This window comes from Rhineura floridana, chromosome 2 (assembly GCF_030035675.1).
Source record: "Rhineura floridana isolate rRhiFlo1 chromosome 2, rRhiFlo1.hap2, whole genome shotgun sequence".
In the NCBI taxonomy this organism is placed as follows: domain Eukaryota; kingdom Metazoa; phylum Chordata; class Lepidosauria; order Squamata; family Rhineuridae; genus Rhineura; species Rhineura floridana.
The window spans coordinates 231,301,046-231,322,556 of record NC_084481.1 but is presented as its reverse complement, the minus strand read 5'-3'; the positions used below and the strand labels follow the sequence as shown (position 1 = coordinate 231,322,556).

The 21,511-nt window shown below is 42.5% G+C and overlaps 2 protein-coding genes across 3 annotated transcripts in view; both read right to left on the bottom strand.

The window, feature by feature from the left end:
* Positions 1–6,652, bottom strand: part of GCH1 (GTP cyclohydrolase 1) — a 49,893-nt gene extending 43,241 nt beyond the window's left edge. Inside the window, exon 1 of one of the 2 annotated variants that reach the window (XM_061612514.1) lies at positions 5,621–6,652. In XM_061612514.1, coding sequence (XP_061468498.1) covers positions 5,621–5,990 — 370 coding nt within the window. In that variant the 5' untranslated portion in view covers positions 5,991–6,652. The remainder of the gene's footprint in view (positions 1–5,620) is intronic. The other variant, XM_061612513.1, reaches the window with a different exon arrangement.
* The window catches only part of GMFB (glia maturation factor beta), a 510,168-nt gene that overhangs the window by 329,177 nt on the left and 159,480 nt on the right, over positions 1–21,511 (bottom strand). The window lies entirely within an intron of this gene.

The following is a 21,511-nucleotide window of genomic DNA, read 5'->3' as shown; positions in this document are numbered from 1 at the left end:
TGCCTACTGTGTTGGAAAAAGTGCTTTCTATACTCCCAGAGTGAGAGCCTAGCGGGGGTAGTGTCTGTCCCCTTGCGCAAGAGACAAGGGGGAGTGTTTGGTGTGGATATTTTATTTAGAGTGCATATGTATGTGCAGTACTTGGTTGCATCTATGTAGATCTGAGTGGTTCTCATGGTATGGATGTGCAAGTGTGCTGTTTCCAGGATGTGAGATTGAATTATGTGAGTGCTTGTAGGGTGTGATTTGAGGTGTGCTAAAATAGTAAGCTTGAGTATGTTGGTTTAGAATGTTGATGTTTGATGAACATGAATGTGTTGATCTTGTAAGGGTGTGTTTGAGTAAACTGAATGATATGTATTTTCAACTGTAGTTAGATGAAATTCTGTTATGAAGGAGGGCGGCTGTTTTAATTGTTTTGCTTTTTATTACACTGTGATTAAGAAATGAACTGATTTATTATGTTTAATCTACTATGTTTAAAAATAAGCTTGTTTTTTTTACCTTAATTTTTATTATTTTTTTCTTGAATCCTATTTCTTGCAATGAATGTTATTGATTGATTGATTGAATTTGTATAGCGCCCTATAGCCGAAGCTCTCTGGCTGGTTTACAAAAATTAAAAACATTAAAAACAAATATACAAATTTAAAAACACATTTTTAAAAAGCAATTTAAAAACACATGCTAAAAGGCCTGGGAGAAGAGGAAAGTCTTGACCTGGCGCTGAAAAGATAACAGTGTTGGCACCAGGTGCACCTCATCAGAAAAATCATTCCATAATTTGGGGGCCAGCACTGAGAAGGCCCTCTCCCTTGTTGCCACATTCCGAGCTTCCCTACTATATGTTGATGCTAAAGAGGATGTTTCATTTATTTATTTATTTATTGGGCTTCTGCTGGGAGGAAGGGTGGGATATAAATCAAATAATAAATAAATATTTATTACTTGATTTATATCCCGCCCTTCCTCCCCGCAGGAGCCCAGGGCGGTTTTATTCTGTTGATTATTAGCGATTGTGGGGGGTTTTGTATCTGATGTTTTAAGGTGTTTTGACTTATGTTGTACACCTCTTAAGAGTTTTATTTAAATACAGACTGTACAGAAGTGGTGTAAATAAATAAAATAAATAAATATGCCGCCTTGGGTTCTATGATGAAAGAAAGACGAAGTATAAATGTAATAAATAAAAAATGTGTAAACAAGGTGAAGCCACAGCCTTCTGCAGCCTTTTCTTATTTCCGGAGGCTCCTCACGTAATTTAGAACCATGATCTTCCAGGGAGCCTACTCAAGTAGGGCACACTCCCTGCTGGAGACGTTCAGCCTCCAATCTGCGGAGGGCTGCAAGGGGACACATCTCCACTTGTAGCAGCCATATGCTGGGCAACACAGGAGTTTAAATGCCAGAACAGAGCTCTGTGCTGCCTTGCCTCCTCTGCTGTTACAGAGGATGTTTGTGTTGCGCTGTGTGTAGTTGTGTTGCTTAATTTCGTTTAAAAGCAGCACCACAGCAGCAGAGTAAAAGCAGATGTTGAAATGCGAGTGTGCCAGCGTGTGCGTGCGTGTGCGTGCGTTTGCCTAAGAAAGCAGGCTTTTACCCTGCATCAGCATCACTGAGACTGGAGACTTAGTAAAATAAGAAAAGCTACTTTATTTAGAGAAATACATAGTAGATAGAAAAAGGCATACCTAGTTTAACTAACTAACTTGGAGGCATAACGCCCAGGTGTGGGAGTCAGCCCCATGCTTGGAGAGAGCAGAGACAAAGGGATGTCTCCTCTCTCCTGGACAGCCGGAGAAGAAAGGAATGGAAAGGGCAGAAGGAAGAGGGGCAGGTAAGCTTCCCTAAAGACGTCACAGTCTAGTGACAGAAGGAAGTCAGTCAGACCATCACAGGTAAAGGTAAACAAGCCTATCCATCTGGAGGACCCTCACTCTATCTCCCTTCTGGAGCACAAACAAAAGAACAAAACAGGAGTTGCTCTTGCCCCCCTTCCAACAGTTTGTTCTGTTTTACGGTATCATATATTTATATTTTTATGTTGTAAGCCTCTTGGAGACCTTCAGGTCTCCAGGTAACTAACAAATTTAACAATAACAATAATTATCCCTTGTATACCCAGTCGAGCACTGCATTCTGCAGGTGAGGGCCTCCTGCAGATACCATCTTATCAGGAGGTCCGTTCTGCACAACATAGGAAATAGACCTTCAGTACAGTGGCACATGCCCTTTGGAATTCCCTCCCCTCAAATATTAGACAGGCGCCATCTCTGTTATCTTTTCGCCACCTGTTGAAGACCTTCCTCTTTCAACAAGCCTTTTAAGTAGAGACCTTATCCCAGTCTGCATCTGTGTTAGAATTACTTTTTAATATGTTCTTAAACCTTCTTTTTTAAGATGTTTTTAATCTTAGATGATGTTTTGAAAGCTTTTTTTAAGGAACGCTTTTAAAGATGTTTTGTTTTAATGCGTTTTAAAGTTTGTTTTTATGATGTTTTTAGTGCTTTTGTTTGCCGCCCTGGGCTCCTGCTGGGAGGAAGGGCGGGATATAAATCAAATAATAAATAAATAAATAATTATGTGGCTTTGTATTTCAACAGGAGAACTATGCATACTTCAATGTGTGTGTGTGTGTGTCTGGATCACAACACGGAGAAGCAGTGATATGGTGGACTGCATTTTGACTCGCATGCCAGCTAACCGCACAAGCAGGATTGGACTTTTTAACAGGGAAAGTGTCTTCTGGTTGACTTCTCTCTGTTACACAGCTGCTAAAAATCACAAGGCTTCCCAGGCAGAAGTCAATAAGGAGAAGCTTCCCCCATCTTCACTTTACTGGCTTGTGCCGGTTCCTCAGCACTTAGAAACACACCGCTTGGGTCCTTGAAACACAAAAGAGAAATACAACACACACACACCCCAAAAATGTGGCAGGCAGTGGTAGCACTAAATACAAAAGTCTGTGTTTAATAAAGAGCAAGAATTTTGAAACATTTGCTTCAGTCACTATCCCTTCTCTGGAAGCAGGGCTAAATGTTTGCTGGTATGGTTCCTGCCCAGGACACACAAAAAGGCAAGCAAGTGTAAAGTGATGCTCACTGGGACAAAACAACCACCTCAACTTCACATATATGCTTATGTGATCTCAATTGGTGGTGACTAATAAAAAAAAAAGAGATCTTTGGAGTCGTGGTAAGTGATTTAATGAATGGCAGCGGACGGCATCGTGAGGCTGAGTCGAAGGGGTGGCGAGGTTAGCGCAGTCCAAACGTGTTGGCAGGAACACCAGAATGGCTCCACCGGTGCATTTGCACTGTGCCCAAATCAACCTCGCCTCGCCCTCTCGGCATGTAGCCGGCATAGCATCCAGAGACAGACAAGCTGAGCAGCAAAGCCGTCATCGACGAAGATGCTGGCCCAGTTGTGAAAAAGGCTAATTCCACACTAGGGGTCATTGGGGAAATGATCCAAAATAAAACTGCCAATATCATAATACAATTATTTAAAGCAGCCTTTCCCAATCTTTAGGTCCGTAGATATTGCTGGACTACAATTCCCATCTTTCCTGACCCTTGGCCGTGCCGGCTGGGGCTGATGGGAGTTGCAATCCAACCACATCTGGAGCCACAACGTTTGGGAAAGGCTGATTTAAATCTATGGGGCAACTGCACTTGGAATACTTGCCTGGCCACACATAATGCTAAGCCATGGTTAATATTTAGGGAACAGGTCATAGCTCAGTGACAGAGCATCTCCTCTGCATGTAGAAGGTCCCAGGTTCAACCCCTGGCATCTCTAGGTAGGGCTGGGAGAGCCCTCTATCTGAAATCCTGGAGAGCTGCTGCCAGTCAGTGTTGACAGTACAGAGCTAGATGGATCCCAATGGTCTGACTCAGTATAAGGCAGCTTCCTCTGTTCCCACAAGCAGGACATGAGCATCAGGGGTGTAGTCATCCAGGGTCTCGGGGGGGTTAGACCCTTAACTTTTTTGGGAGCAGGGTCCCTATGTCCAGCATCCTATGAGCCAATCAGCATGAAAGGAGAATGTGTTAGCCACTGAGGAGAGTCTTCTGCATGCTTGCTTGTCCTTTCCTGCTGATTGGAGCCAACCAGAGTGAAAGGGGGTGAGTCAGCCACTGAGAAGACTCTTCTCAGTAGCTAACACACTCCCCTTTCATGCCGATTGGCTCCTAGGGATGTCTGTTGTTGTGAGAGAAGGCATTAACAAGGATAGAGAAGCAGAAAGCAGTATTCAAACCTGGCCAGGTTATTCTGTATTAGGTCATATCATCTTAGAAAGGGTGTGGCCATGAGGGGGTGTAGCTGTGATTATCATGAAGGGACCCTGCACTTCTGAATTTGCCACTACACTACTGAGGAGCACAACAGCCCTGTTTGAAACCCTGGAGAGTCAGCTGCCAGTCAGTGTAAAGTCAGAGAGAGGCTTTCCTAAGAGCTCGTGGCAGAGGCAAGATTCGTACCTAAGATTCCCCCATTCACAGCTCAGCCGTGATCATGCTATACCAGGTCCATACAAAGGAGTCCAGCAATTTAAAGATGTTTCACTGATTAAAGTCTGGTACTACATTTTAAAGTGAAAGTAAAGTCTCGTTAAAAAGGAAAAATCATGCAGAAAAATTCAATCCCCAGCTGAGAACGTCCCCTGCCTGAAACCCTGTACAGCCGCTGCAAGTCAGAGTGGCCAATATTGAGCTACACAGACCACTCGTCCAATTCAGTGTAAGGGAGCGTCCGATGTTCCTAAGCACTTTGAAGGTACCATTGATTGCAGAGGAAAGGTCTGGTGCCCATTTTGTTTCCCTGCCAACAACAAGGGCCACTTTTAAAGTGTTTCCTACTTACTTCCATAACCCCCTACAGCAGCACCTCATGAAGACCCAAGTTTTACCCCACCTCTGCCGCACGCTCATCAAGGGGCCTCAGGCAAGCCTCTTTTCCAGGCTTCCCACAGTCTGCTGCCCTCTAGCTACTACGCAGGAACAATAATACCAATCTATTCTCAGGGGTGTAGTCATCTGGTGTCTAGGGGGGTCTTAGATTCCTTACTTTCTTGGGAGAAGGATCCTTTTGTCTCCAGCATTGTGCAAGCCAATCAGTATGAAAGAGGAGTGTGTTAGCCAGTGAGAAGAGTCTTCTCAGTAGCTAGCACTCTCCCCTTTCATGCATATTGGCTCCTAGGTATGTCCTGTTGTGGGAGAGGGCATGAATAAGGATTCATTCTTAACCCAGCAGCAAAAAAAAAAAAAGGAGGAAGAGGAAAGGTCGTGGCTGTGATTATCATGAAGGGCCCCTGCATTTCTGCACATGTCACTACAATGCTGTCTATCCTACAGGGATTAAGATGCCTGAAATGACAGCTCAGAAACACTTTAAGGGCAAAAAGCACGCTAAGGAAGTGTGCATTAATTTCCTGGAGCCACGCACGATGGCAGCTGAGTCTGACTCAGCTGCTCACCCATAATAGAAGAGTGGCGGGCCTGTTTCACAGGGCTGTTGTGGACACAGACGCTGCAGAGCATGCAACTTGCCCCGGTTTTCCCTTTTAAGCGCTCTGTCCTCCAGTTGCAGGCACATCTCTCTCCCTTGGGGCCCTCACCTGTGATGGTCTCCTGGTAGCCTTTGGTGAAGAACTGCATGGCCGTAGCCGCCCTCCAGGGGGTCTTGAGAAGCCCTTGGCGCTGCGGGTCCTCGCCCAAGGCGCGCAGAATGGTGGTGTAGGCGGCGGCCAGGCCGGGCAAGTTCATCTCGTTGTCCTCCTCGCTGCGGGTCCGCTCCTCTTTCCAGCTCTCGAAGGGGTGTCCGCTGGCCTCAGCCTTCGGGCAGCGGGAGCCGGCTTCCCCGGCCCCGGTTCCCGAGCGACTGGGCAGCGGCTGCTGCTGCGGAGGCTTCTCCGGCCGCGCGTAGCCGTTCCAGCTGGCAGCTCGCAGAGGCTGCTCCAGCAGCGCCCGCGCCTTCATGCGCTCCATCCGGCCAAGCGTGCGCCTGGAGCCGGGGGACTCCTCCGTGCGCCCCCGTGAGCTACCTAGAAGGGTGACCGTCCGTGCGCCCCCGAGACGCCGAACCCTGGCAGTCCCCGGCGGCGCCCCAAGGGCCGATTTAGAAGCGTTGCGCGTTAAGAGGACTTTCCCTGGAGGATCAAGAACTTTGGAAAGAGCGCGCCCTCTCCCTCCCCGGACGGAGGGACCCCGGAGCCCAAGGAGGCGAGCTGCTCTGGCCAGGGGAGTGGGGAACCCTGCCCAGCACGGGAGGCGGGCCGGCTAAGCGACGCGGGCGCGCTCTGCAACTGGAGCGGCCAAGAAGTAGCTGGGGATGCCTTGCCGGGCGGGCAGGCGGGCACTGCGCGCCGTGCCTCGAGTAGGCAGGCAGAGAGGAAAGCGCTCAAAGGTCGGGAAAAGGCTCCAGCTCCGCCCTGCGCCTGCTCCTCTACGCCGGCTCGGCCCCGCTTTATAGCGCGCCTGCCGTCGGGCCCCTGGCTCGGCGCCGCTCCCATTGGGCACCCCTGCCCGTGCGTCACCCAGCCCGGCAGCCTGTCAGAGGATCAGGCGGCGGCCAGATCAAAAGGCGGCAGCGGCCGAGGCGGTGGGAGACCGGCGGGCGCCGCAGCTCCTGTTGGGGAGCCCAGGCGTGGCCCGGCGGAGGCGAGGCGAGGAGGGGCCTGACCGAAGCTTCCCTCCTCCGAGCGGCAAAGGCCGGGCGTAGGAAGCCCAAGAGAAGCCGGGGCGGCCTCGTAAGAGGATTTTTTTGCGCTTTTGTTTTAGTTTATTTATAAGACTATTTCATAGAATAGTAGATTTAGATCAGATCCAGTTCAAAGCATTCCCAACAGATGGCTGTCCAGCTGCCTCTTGAATGCCTCCAGGGTTAGAGAGCCCACTAGCTCTCTAGGTCATTCATTCCATTGTCGTATGGCTCTAACAGGAAGTTTTTCCTGATGTCCAGTCGAAATCTGGCTTCCTGCAACTTGAGCCCATTATTCCGTGTCCTGCACTCTGGGATGATTGAGAAGAGATCCCAGCTATCCTCTGTGACAACCTTTCATGTACTTGAAGAGTGCTATCATATCTTCCCTCGGTCTTCTCTTCTCCAGGCTAAACATGCCCAGTTCTTTCAGTCTCTCCTCATAGGGCTTTTTTTCCAGTCCCTTTGTTGCCCTGGTTTACAAACCTTGTTTACAAACCACCAACTCAGTATAAAAAAAATACAATAATCATGGTATACAATAAAGCCATCCAAACATATAAAATGCAAAACAAATGACCAACCCTGAATCATATTCTCTTTTCACCTGTTCTTTGCACAGCATTGTTGCTCCCTCTTCGGATTTGCACTCGATGTGAATGCGTCCGTAACCTCTGGCAACAAGCTGGGGAAAGGCTGCTGCAGGTCAGGGGCAGAGCACCTGCTTTGCATGCAGAAGGTCTGAACCTTGGAGAACCGCAGCAGGTCAGTGTAGCTAATACTGGCCTAGAAGGACCAATGGATCAGATTTGGAATAAGGCGCTTTCCTGCGTGAGGCAGAACGAGAACTGACACAGCAACAAAAATATACACAATCTAACACCATTTCATTTCAAAATATAAGAAAGTAAGTTCATGTTGATAACACATTATTACATTTTAAATTCAATAATTGAGAGTCAGATATGACAAGAAAACACTTTCTAGTGCAATCAGCTATTAATTATTATTGTATGTTGTTATATGCCTTTGTTGATTATGACTTATGGCGACCCTGTGAATCTCTTTTGGATACAATCATAAGGTTTTCACGGTAAGAGGTAGTTTACCATTGCCTTCCTCTAAGCCTACGGCACCCAGTATTCCCAGGTGGTCTCCCATCCAAGGACTAACCAGGCCCGACCCTGCTTAGCGTACGAGATCAGGCGTGTTCAGGGTACTACTGAATGGGAATCAACCTGGGTGATCCTTTAGCTAAAAAAGTCTTGAGCTTTTATAAGTCTTTGAAGATCAAAAGCAGCACTTTAAATTGCTCCCAGAAACAAATATCCTTAGAAATGCAAGGAGCATTTTTTAATGGGAAACCATTGCCCAAAATTTGCCCAGATCTCTTGCTCTGGAAATGAACTGCCTTCAAGTCGATTCAAACTTACGGAGACCCTGTGAATAGGGTTTTCATGGTAAGCGGTATTCAGAGGGGGCTTACCACTGCCTCCTCTGAGGCTAGTCCTCCCCAGCTGGCTAGGGCCTGCTCAGCTTGCCACAGCTGCACAAGCCAGTCCCTTCCTTGTCTGCAACTGCCAGCCAGGGGCAACTGGGCTCCTTGGGACTATGCAGCTGGCCCATGGCTGCACAGGTGGCAGGGCACATAACCCCTGAGCCACTCACTGTGAGGTGATCTTTAGCTGGCCCTTGACACCCAGGAGACATGAGCGAGGATTTGAACTCACAGACTCTGGACTCCCAGCCAGGCTCTCCTCCCCACTATGCTATACTATCTACAATTACAGCACCTTGGTCCCCTAGAATAGGGAGTTCACGGTGGAGAGAGCATTAGAACCTGGAACCTGCATCTCTGCCCTTTACATTGCAAGTCCTGCTTCCAGTGGAAGAGAGTTACATAGGAAGATGCTCTATCTTTCAAGAAATCCAGACACTGGACCTGTCTGGAAACAGATTGCCTTCAATTCAGAGAAAGCTATTCATGCTTACCAGCAGTTTAAATGAAAACAGCAACAATAAACAAAGTTAGTTATTAACTTGTCACATTGATTTTGATGGGGCTTAAGTGCAATTCACTTTCTCTGTAGTAAGACCAAGTTTTGTAGTGTGGTCTTTTCAAGGGACACCTCCCATTCACTACATTTTCCCCCCTTTTTGAAATATCAGAAATGTCACAGTCCTGCAGTTCATAGTGGAGATTCCTTCTTCCAATGCATAATATCCCATTCTGCAGGCTTCTTTTTTGAAGTGCTATAGAGTGGATAGCTTCCACACGTTTTTAGACTTTGATAATGCAAGCCCTCTGTGTGTGTTTTAAAAAACCTGCCTTTTGCCTGTTCCCTCTAGAGCTCTGTTAGCTCAGTGGTCAGTATTCCCATCTGCTAAACAGAAGCAAGGAAATTGCTAGCTGCCGAGGAGATAAAGACAGGGGAAGGGAAATATGTCACAAATACGTATTAGTGACTCATTTCCTCTCTGCCCCATTTGGGCACTAATATCATTAAAAATAAAAAAGAGAGAGAGAAAATAGCCGAATTGGCAGCTCAGTGTTCAAAGGTGACATTTGCAGAAACCTAGCTGAAGCTAACAAAGTTGCAGTGCAGGTAACACCATCATGGAAGAGCCAATAACACACGCAATCAGGGCAGGATCATAGTACCTACAGTGAACCAACTGGGCCCCTGAGACAGAAAATCCTACACGGACCTCTTCCTTCAATTAAAATAAATAGCCATTTGCTGCCCTTTCATGATGTTAGAATTGCTTAATATTTTTTTAATAATGTTTTTAACCCTTTTAAAAAGATGTTTTTAAAGCTTTTTTAACAAATGTTTTTAACGTTTTGTTTTAATGTATTTTAAGGTCTGTTTTTATGAAGTTTTAAAGTGTTTTTAGTGCTTCTGTTTGCTGCCTTGGGCTCCTGCTGGGAGGAAGGCCGGGATATAAATCAAATAAATAAATAAATAAATCAGCTGCCAGATTGCCACCTTAGCCTGCCTAATAGGCTGGCCCTATTTCACAGCTATTTAATACTCTAGGGCCGGTGTGGGGAACCTTTGACCCTCCAATGTTGCTGAACTGCAATTCCCTTCAGGCCCAGTGGCCAGGGATGGTGGAAGTTGTAGTTCAGCAACATCTGGTGATGCAAAGGTTCCCCACTGGAGATAAAATTCCCTGCAGTGTAAATACCACATCTGATGCTTTCTGCGCAACATTCAATGCAAGATGAAGCCCATTTCCTTAGCCTGAGGAATCTTGGTTTTCTCATTAATTATATATAAAAAACATTATTGTTCATCATCATCATCATGAAAAGGGTTCTAGTCCAGAGGGGGATTGCAAATAACAACTTGAAAATATGGCAGTAGGCCTTCTTAATTAAATTATGTAAAATTATGCATATTGGAGCAAAAAATCTTAATTTCACATATACGCTCATGGGGTCTCAACTGGCGGTGACCGACCAGGAGAGAGACCTCGGGGTTGTAGTGGACAGCACGATGAAAATGTCGACCCAGTGTGCGGCAGCTGTGAAAAAGGCAAATTCCATGCTAGCGATAATTAGGAAAGGTATTGAAAATAAAACAGCCGATATCATAATGCCGTTGTATAAATCTATGGTGCGGCCGCATTTGGAATACTGTGTACAGTTCTGGTCGCCTCATCTCAAAAAGGATATTCTAGAGTTGGAAAAGGTTCAGAAGAGGGCAACCAGAATGATCAAGGGGATGGAGCGACTCCCTTACGAGGAAAGGTTGCAGCATTTGGGGCTTTTTAGTTTAGAGAAAAGGCGGGTCAGAGGAGACATGATAGAAGTGTATAAAATTATGCATGGCATTAAGAAAGTGGATAGAGAAAAGTTCTTCTCCCTGTCTCATAATACTAGAACTCGTGGACATTCAAAGAAGCTGAATGTTGGAAGATTCAGGACAGACAAAAGGAAGTACTTCTTTACTCAGCGCATAGTTAAACTATGGAATTTGCTCCCACAAGATGCAGTAATGGCCACCAGCTTGGACGGCTTTAAAAGAAGATTAGACAAATTCATGGAGGACAGGGCTATCAATGGCTGCTAGCCATGATGGCTGTGCTCTGCCACCCTAGTCAGAGGCAGCATGCTTCTGAAAACCAGTTGCCGGAAGCCTCAGGAGGGGAGAGTGTTCTTGCACTCGGGTGGATGGACCAACGGTCTGAGTTAGTATAAGGCAGCTTCCTATGTGCCTAAAGTCTTAGATCTCACTGCTTGCTGACGCAGCTTGCACCTTTGTAACGTTTGCTTTGGGAAGCTGCAGATCCTCCTCTGAAGAGGATTCCTCCAGTGGAGCATGATGGTTATATCTTAACAGCAGCACAGTTTTGACAGGTTCAGTCCACCATCTTGATTCAAAATGGCATCCAATTCTTGCCAAACATAGACTGAAACCTGATCCTTTGGTTACAACAGGGGTCAACCCAGAGCTCTCCTTCATTGGCACCCCAGGAAGGGGCTCCAGACTTTTTTTTAAAAGAAGTCTGTGGCCCTCCTATAAAAGAAGGTATGAAGCAAAATGTCCAGGTACTCCTCTAAGGAATTTCTGTGAAATAAGCCAGCCTGACTGATCCCACTTGTCAGTATTTTAGCCAATAAGTGAAGTCAGGGTTGTTATTAATAAATTAGTTGTTTGAACACCAGGCAACTGGAATCCTTGGAGTCCTAAGAGCTGCTGTTTGACCCTCCCCTTTAGAGTTCTTCTCCTGCTTTTGTCTTATTGTCCAGTGGTCCGTAGTTTGCCCTCACTTTTTCCCTAGCAACCAGGATGCATTTTTTCTGTGGTGGGTTCATCTGAAATCAGGTATTCTCTTTTGAATGAGTGGGCACATTTGAATACTGAGAGCATGTTGTGGGAACATGTTAAATAACTTCCTCCTTAAGATGACCACCCTGGACCCAGAATATTAATCACTCAGTGGCAAATATCACCCTTTCGGGCAAGGTGCTTGAGAAGGTAGTAGCAGTCCAGCTTCAAGTATGCTTGGAGGAAACCAATAACTTGGATCTGTTCAAGGCTGGTCTCAGGCCTGGCCATGGCACTGAAACCCCCTTGGTCGCCCTGGTTGATGACATTTGTCGGGAGAGAAATAGGGGGAAGGCAACTCTGCTTCATCTCCTTGATCTCTCAGCAGCTTTCAATACTGTTGACCACAATACCCTTCTGTAGCCTCCCAGGGAGGTGGGGGTTAGGGGGCACTGTGCTTCAGTGGTTCTGCTCATACCTCCAGAGCTATTTCCAAAAAGTAGTTATGGGAGGTTATTATTCAGCAGGATGGGAACTGTCCCACAGGTGTTCCACAGGGTTCCATCTTGTTTCCCCATGTTATTTAGCATCCATATGAAGCCACTGGGATCAGGCGATTTGGAGTGAGTGCCATCAATATGCAGATGACTCCTCTCTATTCCATCTGAATTAGGACAGGCAGATGAGGTGTTGAAGTGGTGCTTGCAGGCGGTGATGGGCTGGGTGTGGGCTAATAAATTGAGGCTGAATCCTGAAAAGTCAGAGGTGTTATGTGTCCAGAGTTCTCATGTCCAGGAGATGGGGAAGATGGCCTGTTCTGGATGGGGTTGCTCTCCCCTGGAAGGAGCAGGTCCGTAGCTTAGGGATACTCCTGGATCCAACAAGAGATACATCTTGGGGACAACTTGTGCCATGACCCCCGTGGCAGTCATTTTGTGCCTGGCTCCCTCAACAGTCTCTGAGCATTTGAAATGTGCCCCACTGTTCAAAAAGGTTGGCAACCCCCTGGGTTACGATATCTTCAGAGGTATCCAAATGCATAGAGAACAGACAGGCAACATTCCAAAATATGGATACAGAAGAAGCCGTATAACGCTTAGAAAATGTTAGGAGCTTTGAAAGTGTACAAGAAATAAAAAGGCCTGGGTCAATAAAGTCCTCCAGGGCTGAGAAGGCCGTAGAGAAAACACCGGATGGCCTTTTGGGGGGAGGCTATTCGGTGGGAGGGGGAGGGACCATGTTTGTATGCCACCTTGAACTCTTTGGAGGAAAGGCGGAATAGAAGTGTAATAATAATAAAATTAATAAATAGGTGCGGTGCCACAACCAAGAAAGGCCTTTCCTTAGCAGGCACCCACCTCACTGGACTTGATCCATTTGCCAAGAAGAATACTGTAGGGTGTACTGCTTCACATTCTTTGCTTCAAACTTCTTTTCAGTTATTATGTAACGGATTTCTCTGGCTTTTGTCTTTTTTTTTCATTGATCTATGGCGAGGATGGTATGTTGCAACTGATAGGACTTTTGAGCCTACGTTCAAGGTAAAGGTTGCCCTACGGTCGGATGTTTACATCATCTTGTTTAATCAGTAAACAAAAGGCTTCATCCCCAAATTTCCAAACTTCTGTAAAGCCAAACACTGAGCTACAAATAAGGCAGTTTCACCCGGCACAACAGCTTACGTTTGTTTGCATGCTAGAATCTCTTCGCACTGCAACTCAGGCAAAGTGCTGGGAGGAATGCTTAAAGGAGTTGTTTAGCTGAGAAGAGCTGATTAAAGAGCAATAGGCCAGCATCTTCAAATATTTTGAACCTAGACAATACAGCAGACCCAGTGTGGTGCAGTGGTTAGTGTTGGACTACGACCTAGGAGACCAGGGTTCGAATCCCCACACAGCCATGAAGCTCTCTGGGTGACTTTGGGCCAGTCACTGTCTCTCAGAGGAAAGCAATGGTAAACCCCCTCTGAATACCGCTTACCATGAAATCCCTATTCATAGGGTCGCCGTAAGTTGGGATTGTCTTGAAGGCAGTCCATTTCCATTTTTCAGACAATAAAGCAAATTCGTTTTCTCTTGCTCCAGAGGGTAGGACCCAAACCAGGGAGTTTAAAATCACAAGGGAAACGTTAGGAGGAATTGTCTGATGCTATGAGTTGTTTGACAGTGGAACAGTGCCTTGAGAGGTGGTGGACTCTCCTTCCAGAGACTGTGTGCCCGTTTTCAGAAAAGAGAGGTGGAGACGCACTGGAAGCGGCAGAACAGCGATGTGTCTCTCCCCATAGAAGCATGCACAGGAACATAGGAAGCTGTCTTATACCAAATCAGATCTTTGGTCCATGTAGCACAGTTTTGTCTACATCACCTGGTAGCAGCTTTCCAGGGTTTCAGACAGGATCCTCTCCCAGTCCTGGGATTGAACCTGGGACCTGCTGCACGCAAAGCAGATGGTCCACCACTGAACTACAGCTTTTCCTCTGCATGCCCATCGATGTGGTACTTAGAATCATAGAATAGTAGAGTTGCAAGGGGCCTATAAGGACATCAAGTCCAACCCCCTGCTCAATGCAGGAATCAAAATACCTGAAGCCCGTTCACACTTCATAGGGTTAACGGCAGTATTTATCATTGATAAATTATAATTTATAAGTCATCTTTACGAGTTCCCACATACATTGCCCCATTAACCTTTAAGGCGAGCCCTGTAAGGCAGTTCAATATTATATTCCAAACTGAGGGGCTGCAGATGCGGAAGTAAGTGGTGGCCTGATTGATGCCCGAGATTTGACCCGAGTGTTCCTGGCTCACCGTTCACTTTCATCCACTCCAACAGACTTAGCAAACCACTCCTTGCTTTTTAAAAACTGCAGCCTTCTCAAAACGCCTCTGAATGAAAGAGGAAAAAAGGGCAAGTGTTTGATTTGTGAGCCAGGACGGCTTAAAAGCAGCTGTGCTCCTGCATCTCTTTGCTCATTCACCTCGGGGCATCGTTATCCTGGGATCGATTGTTCAATTTGTACTTAGAACACAGTATGCTTTCAACAAACATGTTGAATTTCTTCAGTCCCAACTGTCCACCAGTGAAGGGCTATTATCTCCCGTTGGCTATTAGCAGTGATGTTCTATTGAATATGGATAGGGAGGCCATGTCCCATATGTTGTTGTTGGTTAATGTTAAATAATAATAATAATAATTCCCCACCCTTCACCCAAAGGTCCCAGGGTGGCTTCAGGGGTGTAGTCATCCAGAGTCTCAGGGGGGTCTTAGACCCTTTACTTTTTGGGGAGCAGGGTCCCTATGTCTCCAGCATCCTATGAGACAATCAGCATGAAAGGAGAATGTGTTAGCCACTGGGAAGAGTCAATTCTGGCATGGCTGCACTTGATACCAATTACTTTCCGTACTCAATTCAAAGTGCTGGTTTTGACCTATAAAGTCTTATGCAGCTCAGGACCTCAATATCTCAAAGACTGCCTCTCCCTGTATGAACTGACCCGGACCCTGTGTTCATCATTAGAGGCCCTCCTTTGTGTGCCCCCTACACGAGAGGCTTGGAGGGTGGCAACATGAGAACAGGCCTTTTCAGTGGTGGCCCTCTGGCTGTAGAATGCTCTGCCCAGAGAGGTATACCTGGCACCTTCTTTCTCCATCTTTAGGCGCCAGGCCGTTTCACTCAGGCCTTTGCCACTTGATGTGTGCTGTCTTACGTTATTCCTTTTTGTTTGTGTTTTACGTTAACATATAGTATAACTATATGTTTTTTAAATCTGTCCTATATTGTACGTTTTTAAATGTGTTGTAAGTTGCAAAGAGACTGTTGGGGATGAGGCAGCTAACAAATAAAATAAATATTAATCATAATCAATTAAGCTGGAAGGGACAAAAAAGGTCTGCCACCTAAACCAACCTTCAAGAATTCCCCAGCCACACGCCAGCAACCCACAAATCAGCTCCTCTGCAGTCAGGACAACCTGTATGCGCACCATCTAAGAGCAGATGTACAGGTAACAGTAAAAACATTTCACATCTATATAACTCCTTTTCTGTATGTTCACACTGCTTCACATGCACTGCCACGTTACAATGAAAACAAGACTGTGGAGTCTTTCACATCTGTCTTCACAGTGGAAGATATAGGGCAGATCCCTGAACCTGAACTAACATTTGCAGGAAGGGATTCTGAGGAACTGAGACAAATAGTGGTAACGAGAGAGGAAGTTCTAGGCTTAATGGACAATATAAAAACTGACAAATCACCAGGCCCGGATGGCATCCACCCGAGAGTTCTCAAAGAACTCAAATGTGAAATTGCTGATCTGCTAACTAAAATATGTAACTTGTCCCTCTGGTCCTCCTCCGTGCCTGAGGACTGGAAAGTGGCAAATGTAACGCCAATCTTCAAAAAGGGATCCAGAGGGGATCCCGGAAATTACAGGCCAGTTAGCTTAACTTCTGTCCCTGGAAAACTGGTAGAAAGTATGATTAAAGCTAGATTAACTAAGCACATAGAACAAGCTTTGCTGGAGCAGAGCCAGCATGGCTTCTGCAAGGGAAAGTCCTGTCTCAGTAACCTATTAGAATTCTTTGAGAGTGTCAACAAGCATATAGATAGAGGTGATCCAGTGGACATAGTGTACTTAGACTTTCAAAAAGCGTTTGACAAGGTACCTCACCAAAGACTTCTGAGGAAGCTTAGCAGTCATGGAATAAGAGGAGAGGTCCTCTTGTGGATAAGGAATTGGTTAAGAAGCAGAAAGCAGAGAGTAGGAATAAATGGACAGTTCTCCCAATGGAGGGCTGTAGAAAGTGGAGTCCCTCAAGGATCGGCATTGGGACCTGTACTTTTCAACTTGTTCATTAAGGACCTAGAATTAGGAGTGAGCAGTGAAGTGGCCAAGTTTGCTGACGACACTAAATTGTTCAGGGTTGTTAAAACAAAAAGGGATTGCGAAGAGCTCCAAAAAGACCTCTCCAAACTGAGTGAATGGACGGAAAAACGGCAAATGCAATTCAATATAAACAAGTGTAAAATTATGCATATTGGAGCAAAAAATCTTAATTTCACATATACGCTCATGGGGTCTGAACTGGCGGTGACCGACCAGGAGAGAGACCTCGGGGTTGTAGTGGACAGCACGATGAAAATGTCGACCCAGTGTGCGGCAGCTGTGAAAAAGGCAAATTCCATGCTAGCGATAATTAGGAAAGGTATTGAAAATAAAACAGCCGATATCATAATGCCGTTGTATAAATCTATGGTGCGGCCGCATTTGAAATACTGTGTACAGTTCTTTTTTTTTTTATATAATTTTTATTCAAATTTTTCAAAAGACAAACAAAACAAAGTCAAAAAACGTAACAATACAACAACAACAAAAAAAAAATAGTTGACTTCCGATTTGTCGCAGATCAGCTATAAGTATATAATATACATCAAACCTGTCTCTTAATATATACATACAGGATCACTTTTCTCCATAGGCTATCTTAGTTAATCATCAAATCCCAATATCATTTTATTTTGATCTTTCAACAAAAAGTCTAAGAGAGGCTTCCATTCCTTAATAAATGTGTCTGTCGATTTTTCTCTAAGTAGACATGTCAATTTATCCATCTCTACTAAGTCCATTAATTTCAATAGCCATTCTTCCGTTGTTGGTGTTGATTCCATTTTCCACTTTTGTGCATATAATAATCTTGCTGCCGTAATCATATATAATATTATTCTTCCATATTTCTTTTCTATTTGTTTATCCATAAAACCCAATAAAAAAAATTCTGGTTTTGACTGAATATTTATCTTTAGAATTTTTTGCATCTTCCTACCTATCTGTGCCCAAAATGATTTTGCCTTTTTACACAGCCACCACATATGATAAAATGATCCTTCTTGTTGTTTACATTTCCAACAAACATTAGAAACATTACTATACATTTTTGACAACTTTTCTGGAGTCATGTACCAACGGTACATCATTTTATAGAAATTTTCTTTAAGATTATAGCATAATGTAAATCTCAAGCATTTTTTCCACATATTTTCCCATTGATGCATTTGTATGTTATAACCAAAAATTTTTGCCCACTTTACCATACACTCTTTTACTTGTTCTTCCTCCATATCCATTCTCAGTAAGAGTTTATACATTTTCGCAATTATATTTTCATCATTTGTACACAAACCTATTTCAAAATCAGATTTACTTATTTCAAACCCATACATTTTCTTGTCCATTTTATATCTTTCTAACAATTGTAAATAGGCAAACCATTGAGAACTATATCCTTCCTTTATCAGTTGTTCTCTCTCTTTCATTATATATTCTCCATGTACATTTTCTAATAGTTCTTGATAAGTTAACTATTTCTCTTTTCCAGCCATTTCTCTTCTGTAAAACGCTTCTTGACTTGAGACACATAATGGTATTTTCGAATAGAACCTTGGTTTATATCTATTCCATATTTTTAACAGCGGACGTCTTATAAAGTGATTATTAAAGTCTACATTTACTTTTACTTTGTCATACCATAGATATCCATGCCATCCCCACTTCAGGTTATGGCCCTCCAAATCCAATAGTCTTTTATTCCTCAATAAAATCCATTCCTTTATCCAGACTAAACAGCAGGCAGCAAAATAAAGTCTCAGATTTGGTAATCCCAGTCCTCCTCTTTCTTTGGCGTCTTGTAGTAATTTAAATTTAACTCTTGGTTTTTTTCCTTGCCATACAAATTTAGAGATATCTTTTTGCCATTGTTTAAAAGGTAAATCAGAGGATATTACAGGTATTGTTTGAAACAAAAACATCATTCTCGGTAATACATTCATTTTTATCACAGATATTCTACCCATTAATGACAACTGTAGTTTATCCCATTTTAGCAGATCTTTCTTAATCTCTGTCCATAATTTTTCATAATTATTATGAAACAACTTTGAATTTTTATTTGTCATAATACCTAAATATTTCAACTTTTTCTCTATTGTAAAATCTGTCTTGTCCATTACCTCTTTCTGTTCCCTTAAAGTTAAATTTTTCACCAACATCTTTGTTTTTTGATTGTTGATCTTAAATCCTGCTAACGGTCCAAATTCTTTTAATTTGTCCATCAATACATTAATTCCTTCCAAAGAGTTTTCTAATACAATTATCAAATCATTAGCAAATGCTCTCAGTTTATATTCTTCTTTTTTTATCTTTAATCCCGAAATCCTTTTATCTTGCCTTATATCTCTAAGCAGCACTTCTAAGACCAGAATAAATAGAAGGGGAGATAATGGACATCCCTGTCTTGTACCCTTTTGTATTTCACATGAATCTGTTAAATCTCCATTAACAATTATCTGAGCCTTCTGAGATGTATAAATCGATCTAATCCATTTTATAAAATTGTCTCCAAAATCCATTTGCTCCAAAACCTGAAACATAAATTTCCAATTCAAATTATCAAATGCTTTCTCAGCATCTAAGAAAATCAAAGCTGCTTGTTTATCATTTCGTTGTTCTAAATATTCCAACACATTCAAGACATTCCTGACATTGTCATGTAATTGTCTTTTAGGTAAAAACCCCGATTGATCTTCCTGGATAAATTGTTGCAATATTATTTTCATTCTTTCTGCCAAGATCATTGTAAAAATTTTATAGTCATTATTCAATAAAGATATCGGCTGATAATTTTTTGTTTTAGTTAAATCTTGCTCCTCTTTAGGTATTAATGTTATGTCAGCATTTTTCCAACTATCCGGTATCTTTCCCTCTTGCAAAATAGAATTCATTGTATACTGTAAAGGTAGCAAGAGTTCTTCCTCCAAACATTTATAGTACATTGCAGATAACCCATCTGGTCCTGGCGCCTTTCCTGATTTAATTTTGTTTATAGCTTCAGATATCTCTCTTGACGTGATAGGGCCATTAATAGCTTGTCTCTGAAAGTCTGTAATTTTAGGCAAATTCTGTTTAGATATATACTCTATTTTTTCAGATGGGATTTCCTGACACTTGTACAATGTTGAATAATATTGATGAAAAATCTTTTTGATTTTTACATTATCTGTCAACATCTCATCTCCTTCTTGTATCTTTAAAATAATATTTTTTTGACGTTCTTTTCTTAATTTATATGCTAACCATTTCCCCGGTTTATTTGCAAATTCAAAAGTCCTTTGTTTAGCAAAATTTAGTTTCCTTTCAATTTCTCTAACTATCAGCATTGATACTTGATTCTGTAACATTTTAATTTGATTTACAATAGAAACTTTAGTTGGATTCTTTTTCAATTCTTCCTCTTTTTGTTTTATTTCTTCCAAAATTAATTGCATTTTCTGTTGTTTCTTTTTTTTAATTCAGAATTACATTTAATAAAATATCCCCTCATAAATGCCTTACTTGTATCCCAAACAATATTTTCATTTGTTCCTTTATGTAAATTATATTCAAAAAACTTTTAATTTCTTCTTACATTCTTGTACTACTTTGTCATTCTGTAATAAAGATTCATTTAGTCTCCATCTAAATCCAAGATTTTTTTTTTTAAGTTAATATCACAGGATTGTGGTCCGAAAAAGTTTTTGGTAATATATCCATTTTAAAAATATCTTTCACTAGATTTTTAGACATCCAAATCATATCAATCCTCGAGAATGTTTTATGTCTTTCTGAAAAATAAGTAAATTCCTTTGCGTTATCATTTATATATCTCCAGGTATCCACCAATTCTAAATTTTCCATCAGTTCAAAGCAAATCTTCGGTAATTTACCCTGTGTCTCTTTGATATTTTTTTCAGAAAGCCTATCAATTTTTGGTGAGATTACCCCATTCCAATCACCCATGACGCACCAATGATCATATGAAAACTCTGACAATTTTTCCATAAGTCCTGTGTAAAACCTTGTTTTATCTTCATTGGGGGCATAAATACCCACTATCAAAATTTTTATGCCCTGTAAAGTAATTTCAACCCCCACAAATCTACCACTATCATCCAGTAATATCAATTTAGGAAGCAATTGTGGGTTAATGTAAAGAACAACTCCATTTTTTTTTTGATCCAGCCGAAATAAATTCTTCACCCAAATTTTTACAAATCAAATATTTGGAATCTTTCTTTTTAATATGAGTTTCTTGTAAACAAATTATATCCAATTTTAATTTTTTCAAATAATGAAACACTTTCTTTCTCTTCTGCGCCGTGTTGGCTCCATTTATATTCCAAGTTAGATATTTGTAATCCATCTTTAAGCGTGTATTTTAAAATGTGCCTGATGCTCCCTTTAATCCATCATCTTCCTTTCCCTCCTCTGCATGTTCCTGTTGACTTTGTTTCCCAGGAATTATATCCATATCTTTGAGTTTATCTTCTTCCATGTCTTTTGAAGCTTTTCTCAAGAAATCCCTTGCTTTTTGAACAGTATTCAATCGATATTTCTGTTGTCTGAATGTAAAAATCACTCCTTCTGGAACATCCCATCTAAATTGAATTTTGCATTGCTTAAGTTTTTCTGTAAAGAAAGCATATTCTTTTCTCTTACGTAAAAGTCTAATAGGAATTTCTTTCATCACCAGTATTTCCTTACCATCAATTTTAAAGGTATTGTTGAAGTGTTGTTGTAATACCATATCTCTGGTCGTCTTTTTTATAAAGTGAACAAGCACATCTCTTGGAATTTTTTTCATTGTTGCATATCTGGAATTAATTCTATAAACTTTATCTATTTCAAATTTCATCCGATCTTCATTCAAATCCAGAAATTTTACTAAAGCATTAACAATTTTATCTCTGATGTCTTCACCTGTTTCCTCAGGGATTGCACGGAATCTCAAACAATGTTCTTTATTTCTCAATTCAATCACAGCCATGTAGTCCAAATTTTTTTCTAATTCCAGATTTAATATATCTGTTCTATTCTCCAAGATTTGTACCTTTTCTTTAGTATTTTTTGCATCCTCCTTTATTTGTCCAATTGTCCCTTTAATCTCATCCACTTGTGTTTTAATATAGTCTTTTATATCTATCAATTCAGTTTTCA